General features: G+C 43.6%; 2 protein-coding genes across 2 annotated transcripts; both read right to left on the bottom strand.

Annotated features, from left to right (window-relative positions):
• Window positions 1-585: 585 nt before the first annotated feature.
• Window positions 586-2,667, bottom strand: LOC107633999 (uncharacterized). The gene is made up of 2 exons (XM_016337581.1): window positions 1,144-2,667; window positions 586-864 (listed from the first exon to the last, which is right to left on the bottom strand). Exons 1-2 carry the CDS (start codon window positions 2,665-2,667, stop codon window positions 586-588), a joined length of 1,803 nt encoding a protein of 600 aa, XP_016193067.1.
• On the bottom strand, window positions 2,664-3,977 carry LOC148572739 (uncharacterized). The gene is made up of 2 exons (XM_088507725.1): window positions 3,201-3,977; window positions 2,664-3,035 (listed from the first exon to the last, which is right to left on the bottom strand). The coding sequence occupies exons 1-2, from the start codon at window positions 3,975-3,977 to the stop codon at window positions 2,664-2,666; spliced, it is 1,149 nt and encodes a 382-aa protein (XP_088363851.1).
• Between the last annotated feature and the right edge of the window lie 2,695 nt (window positions 3,978-6,672).

The following is a 6,672-nucleotide window of genomic DNA, read 5'->3' as shown; positions in this document are numbered from 1 at the left end:
AAGGAGAGCTGAAGCTCTAATGTAGGGCTTGTGTTTAAATGAGCCTTTAAGATTTCGCGTAAATAATTTGGTGATTGCTCGTGTTTGATTACATTTCTCCGAGTATTATGCTCGGAATGCGCATGTTGATTTCCAAGTATGAAGCTCGGAATAATTTTGAATGTTCATGTATGGCAACGGCCGCTGTAAAAATGTCTTGATTTGTAACACAAGGTATATCGGCGTAATGATTTGTGGCGTCCGGCCTTGTTAAAACCCTTTCCGAGTAAAACCCATGTGTTTTGGGAGAAAACCATCGGAGGGGAAAAAGAGTACCATCATTCGCGATCTTGCAGACTACATCATGACTGGTATTCCCTTAGAGAGGAGACGTTCCATGTTCCTGGAAGTTGATCTCCTTTAAGGGTTTCTAGTTTGTAAGCTCCCTTTCCGAGGTTTTGAAGAACTCGGAAAGGTCCTTCCCAATTTGCTGCTAATTTGCCATGTGTTGGAGGTTTTCCGAGCTTCCTTTGTTCGTCTAAGTACGAGGTCTCCATTGTTGAAAGACCTGTGAACTACTCTTTTATTGTGTCTTCGTTCTAGGTATTATTTTCTGGCTCGCTGCTTTATGGTGGAAATGTCTCTTTCTTCCTCTACAAGATCCAACTCGGTTGTACGAGCTTGTAGGTTATTCGATTGATTATAGAGCTCGGTCCTTAGTGTTGGGACGCTGACCTCTACTGGGATGAGTGCTTTCGCGCCATATACTAGCTTGAAAGGAGTTTCTCCTGTGGCAGATTGAATGCTGGTATTGTAACTCCATAGAAATTCGGGGATGAGGTCAGCCCATTCTCCTTTAGCTTCGCCGAGCTTTTTCTTTAACCCCTACAAGATAATTTTCTTAGCTGATTCAACTTGTCCGTTAGTTTGTGGGTGCTCTACTGAGCTGAAGTGATGTTTGATGTTAAAATTTGTTAGAAAAGCAGCGAGCTTATGATCTGTAAATTGTCTCCCGTTATCCGAGATTATCTCCCTTGGGATACCAAATCTGCATATGATATTTTTTCATAAAAAAGATCGCACTTTTTCTGCTGTTATATGCGCTAGTGGTTGTGCTTCTATCCACTTAGAGAAATAGTCTATTGACACTAAGAGGAACTTTACCTGGCCTGGCACTTTCGGGAAAGGTCCGAGGATGTCCAATCCCCACCTATCGAAAGGCCAGCTTACCTCTATGGTATGGAGTTCCTCGGCCGGGGTCTTCGAGAGGGTGGCGTGCTTTTGACAATTATCACATGCCTTTACTTTTGAGATGCAGTCCTGTTTTATCGTCGGCCAGTAGTATCCTATTCGCAGAATCTTTGCTGCTAATGCTTGGCCGCCGATATGGTTGCCGCAGACTCCTTCGTGTGTTTCAGCCATGACATCCTTAGCTTCCTCGATGCTGATGCATTTTAGAAGTGGTTGGGAGTGTCCTCGTCTGTATAGGGTGTTTCTGAGTTTTGTGTAAAAACTTGCTCTCCTCCGAAAGAGCGGTAAGTTCGGCTCATCATCTGGTACTGCCCCAGTGGTGATGTAATTGAGGAAAGGTGTTCGCCAATCTGGGACCTGTATAATACTCAGAATTGTGTCCTGCTCAAAACTCGGTTTGTCAAGTGTTAGCTGGGACAATGCCGATGTGTTTTCGGCTTGCCGAGTTGTGGCTAACTTAGATAACACATCGGCCCTGGTGTTTTGTTCTCGGTTTACATGAATAATGTCAAATTTGTTAAATTTTGAAATTAGATCATTTGTTATGAGCCAATATTTCTCTAACAAAGGATCTTTTACCTGGAATTCGCCCTTTATTTGATGTACCACTAATGAAGAGTCGCAGTAAGCTGTTAATCGAGGTATTTGTAGTTGTAGGGCGAGCTTTAGTCCAGCGAGTAGGGCCTCATATTCCGCCTGATTGTTGCTTGCTTTGAAGCGGAACTGCAGTGACTGCTCAGCCACTACTTTGTCTCCTTCCTTCAGTAGTATCCCTGCTCCACTGCCTTCTTTGTTTGATGCTCCATCCACATGTATGCTCCAATTGACCTCTGTATTTTGTGTGTCATTAGTCATTTCCGATATAAAGTCGGCTAGCACCTGTGACTTCAGTGTTTTCCTTGGTTCGTACTGAATATCGAACTCGGAGAGCTCGATCGCCCATTTTATTAGTCTGCCGGCGAGCTCGGGTCTGGTTAATATCTGCCTTAGCGGTTGGTCTGTTCGTACTATGATTGTGTGGCCCTGGAAGTAGTGTCGCAGTCTTCTTGCCGTGGTGATTAGTGCTAGTGCCAGTTGTTCTATCTTCAGGTACCTTATTTCTGTTGGTTGTAGCACCCTACTGATGAAGTATACTGGGTTTTGCTTTCTTCCTGTTTCTGTTACTAATACCGAGCTTATAGCATGGTTAGATACTGATAGGTATAAACACAATGGCTTACCTGTCTCTGGTCTTTGGAGGATTGGCGGTGATGTTAGGTGCTGTTTGAGTTCGGTAAAAGAGTTCTCACATTCGTCTGTCGAGGTGAACTTCTTGCCTTTAGAGAATGTCTGGAAAAAATGATAAGATCGGTTTGCCACTGCAGGTAGGAAACGTGATAAGGCAGCTATTCGTCCTGCTAGTTGCTGGACTTCTTTTACCGTCTTTGGGCTTGTCATTTCAGTACGGCTTTGCATTTTTCTGGGTTGGCTTCGATGCCTCGAGACGTTAACATGAATCCAAGGAACTTCCCTCCTTGTACTCCGAACGCACATTTGTCCGGATTGAGTCTCATGTTATATGCTCGGAGTTGTTTGAAGATTTCTACTAAGTCGTCACAGTGTGACCCCTGCATAGGTGTTTTTGCTACCATATCGTCTACATAGACCTCCATATTGCGGCTTATCTGTTGTTGGAATACTTTGTCCATTAGCCTTTGATATGTCGCACCTGCATTCTTTAGGCCAAAGGGCATTACCTTGTAACAAAAGTTTCCATGTTCTGTTATAAAAGCTGTTTTGCTTTGGTCTTCTGGGTGCATTAGAATCTGGTTATAACCAGAGTATGCATCCATAAAACTCAAAGCTTTGAAACCAGAGGCGTTATCAACTAATTAATCAATGCAAGGCAACGGATATGCATCTTTAGGGCAAGCTTTGTTTAAGTTTGTAAAGTCGACGCACATGCGCCATTTACCTGAGTTCTTCCTTACCATTACCACGTTGGATAACCATGTGGTGAAGCGAATTTCTCTGATGAAGCCTGCGTTGAGGAGCTTCTGGGTTTCTTCGAGTGCTGCTTGTTTTTTCTCCTCTCCGAGGTTCCTTTTCTTCTGTGCAACTGGTCGGACTGTTTTATCAATTGCTAACTTGTGGCATATGACTTCTGGGTTTATGCCGGGCATGTCGTCTGGTGTCCACACGAAAAGGTCGGCGTTTTTACGCAGTATGTGTATGAGTCTTGCTCGGTCTCCCCCCTCTAATGCTTTTCCTATATATGTGTATTGTTTGTCATCTTCTGTTAGTGTTATTTCTTGAAGGTTGTCCATCGGCCAAGGTCTTTCGCCGAGATCTTCCCTCGGGTCTAGGTCAGCTAGTGTCGCTGTGTCGGCAGAAGTGTGGATTGCTTGAACCTGGGGCCGAGTTTCTTGTTTTGTTTGGATTACTTTTAGACTAGCATTGTAGCACTGCCGAGCTTCTTGATGATCGACATATACCGTAGCTATCTGGTTCTCCTGCACTGGAAACTTGACATACAGGTGTAATGTGGATACCACCGCTCTGAATATATTCAGGGCGGGTCTCCCAATTATAATATTGTAAGGGCTATAGCAGTTTACTATTAGGTATTGAATATCAACTGACTTTGACATAGGAATTTCTCCCATTGTGGTCTTTAGCCATATGTGTCCCATGATGGGGACTCTCTCTCCGGAGAACCCAATTAGCTCTCCCGAGGAGGGCTGTATCAGTTTTTCTGATAATTTCATTTTTGTAAAAGTGGAATAAAACAAAACATCAGTGCTACTACCTGGGTCGAGCAACGTTTTTCTTACCAACAGTTCTCCGACCTGGATGGAAATTACCACTGGGTCGTCGAGGTTAGGGCTTGCCGATCTGAAGTCTGCTTGGTTGAAGGATATTGTGACGCCTGGGTCTTTGTCCTTCTTTGGCTGTATGGTTCCCTCGATTGCTAGCATCGTCCTGTAGCTTCGCTTTCTGGCCGAGCTTGTTTCTCCTCCGCCTGCGAATCCCCTGATATGTGGCTAATGACTCCTCTTGGTGGGTCAGGAGTCGTCCTCTCTTTTTTGTTATCATCGGCCACTGCTTGCTTGTGCTCTACCCTGTCCGAGTTTCCTCTTCTGCCTTTCCGGCTCTCGATGTATTTGTCCAAGAGCCTTTCCAGGAGGTCCTTCGCGACTATGCAGTCGTCCGTGGTGTGACCGAACTTCCGGTGGAAGGCACAATGTTTTGTCCTATCCACGAACCTTTGATCCTGGTAGTTTCCTGCTCGGGCTGGTGGCTTTATGATTTTGGCATTGAGGATTTCTCTGATGATGTTTTCTCTTCTGGTATTGAATCTGGTGTATGTGTTGTATTTTGACGTGGGCTTGGAAGGTTTCTTAGTGTCTCTGCTGCCTGGCGATCTGAAAGTTTTTTCTTCATCTCTCCGATGTGGTTGTTTGTTCGATTTTTGGGCTTCTCGGAGTTCTTCGATCTCCATTTGGCCTGCCGCCCTTTCTCGGAATTCCTCTAGCGTCTTTGGCTTTGTTATGGCAATGGTCTCCCGGAATTTGCCGGGCCTGAGGCCGGCCTTGAGAGCGTGCAGGTGAACGGCCGGGTCTAAGTCCTGGATCTCCATAGTAGCGTCAGCGAATCTGGTCATGTAATCCTTCAGGCTCTCGTGCTGACCCTGTTTGATGGTGCCGAGATAGCCCGATCCATGTACGTAGATTCTTGACGCGGCAAAATAATCAATGAATGATCTGGCGAGATCTTCAAAGGAGGAAATTGAACCTGCAGAAAGTTTAGAAAACCAGAGTAATGCAGCACCGTCGAGGTAGGTAGGGAATGCTCGGCAGAGGACGGGCTCATTATTAGGGCCGTTGAAGAACATCATTGATTGGAACTTCTTCACGTGGGCTCGGGGATCACCGAAGCCCTTGTATGGCTCTAGTGTGGTGGGCAGCGTAAAGTTTTTCGGCATCTGGTAATTTGTGATCTCCTCGGAGAAGGGGTTGTCGAGAGTGAGCTTCTCCTTTGGCGGAACGATGTTTAAAGGGTCTGTAGCGCCTTGAGCCGAGCCTTTGGAGCTTTCTCCATTGTTCTGTGTTGACAGCTCGGCTATTCTTCGTACTTCCGCCGGAAGCTCGGCGATTCGAGCCAGGAGGTCGTCTTGTGAGAGTTGTGGACTTTCCTTGTCAGCCATGTTCGAGGATCAGAAATCCTGTAAAATAGAGTAGAAGACTAGACAAAGGAAAAAAAAGTGGGGTTAGATGTATTCCGGGCTCCACGGTGGGCGCCAAGTGGTTCGTCCGAACACTAGGGAGGCCGAGCTTCAGCGCTTCCGAGTGAGTCGCCACCGAGGAGGAAGAGCTTTACGTCGGCCGAAGTCAAACACCGCGGCGGGAATACCTGCACAAGATACTCTGACGCTCTAGTCAATAATGATTCTCAGTGAGTGAGTTTAAAGTAAAGAGTAGAAGATTGAGAGTGATAGAACCTGAACCCTAACCGAGGATCTTGGCTCGGTTTTATAGGAGTTGTTTTTACCCGTTTAGTGGATAAGTCCTAGTTTATATGTTGGTTATATTATTCTGTTTTGGTACTATAAACTAATTGAGCACGTTTCTTATTTTCAACTGGATGATGCCGTTTCAGTCCTGCTCTCCTGCCGAGCTTTTCGGGCGATTGATACAGGACCGAGCTTTTTGGCTCACGTGCCGAGCTTATTGTGCAACCAAGGATATGGGTGACGTATCAACAATAAATAATAAAATATTAATATATTAAATTAGTTTTTTAACTAAAACCTTTATTTTAAATTCTGAGCTTTTATTCAACTTTGTTTTTCATAAAAGAAAGAACACAACTCAGACAAGCCTGTATTGTACTGTGCATTACTGCATTCCCGATTCTGCCATTTGTTCTACGACCAATAATTGAGATTTGAGAGGCATCCAAAATATTCATGTAAATAATTCTAACCTAGATGCATTAAAAAGAAAAGAAAAAGGTTTCTATCAATATATTAATATATATTTTTGAGTTACACGATCTAAGCCATTGATTTCTCACATGAATTGTTACACACTTACATAAGCCCTAGTTATATACTTATATGTAAATCGTGTTAAAATTAGTTGCATAATGGGACGCATTTTAATTTAGGGGCAACATTTTATAATGCCTGAATTGGAATATTAGAAAACAATGATATATTGAATAAATCAATAATAATTATTGAATCTTACTTCAAATTATAAACGTTTTTTTTTTTAAGGGAAATTCAGATTACTCGTTAATTCTTTTCTCCCTCATGAATGACAAGTGAAAATCTTTTTTATCTATAAGCTTTTATCATACCTATTCTATTTCAAGCTGATTAAATTATATTAGCCTCGCTCAAACAAGTTACGTTGGTCCTAAGTTAACACTTTATTTAAAGGATGTGTATAAACCAAT

Source organism: Arachis ipaensis, chromosome B3, assembly GCF_059453495.1.
Source record: "Arachis ipaensis isolate K30076 ecotype BB chromosome B3, ASM5945349v1, whole genome shotgun sequence".
Classification (NCBI taxonomy): domain Eukaryota; kingdom Viridiplantae; phylum Streptophyta; class Magnoliopsida; order Fabales; family Fabaceae; genus Arachis; species Arachis ipaensis.
Note: the sequence above shows the minus strand (reverse complement) of the source record. Positions and strands in the feature narration are given on the sequence as shown.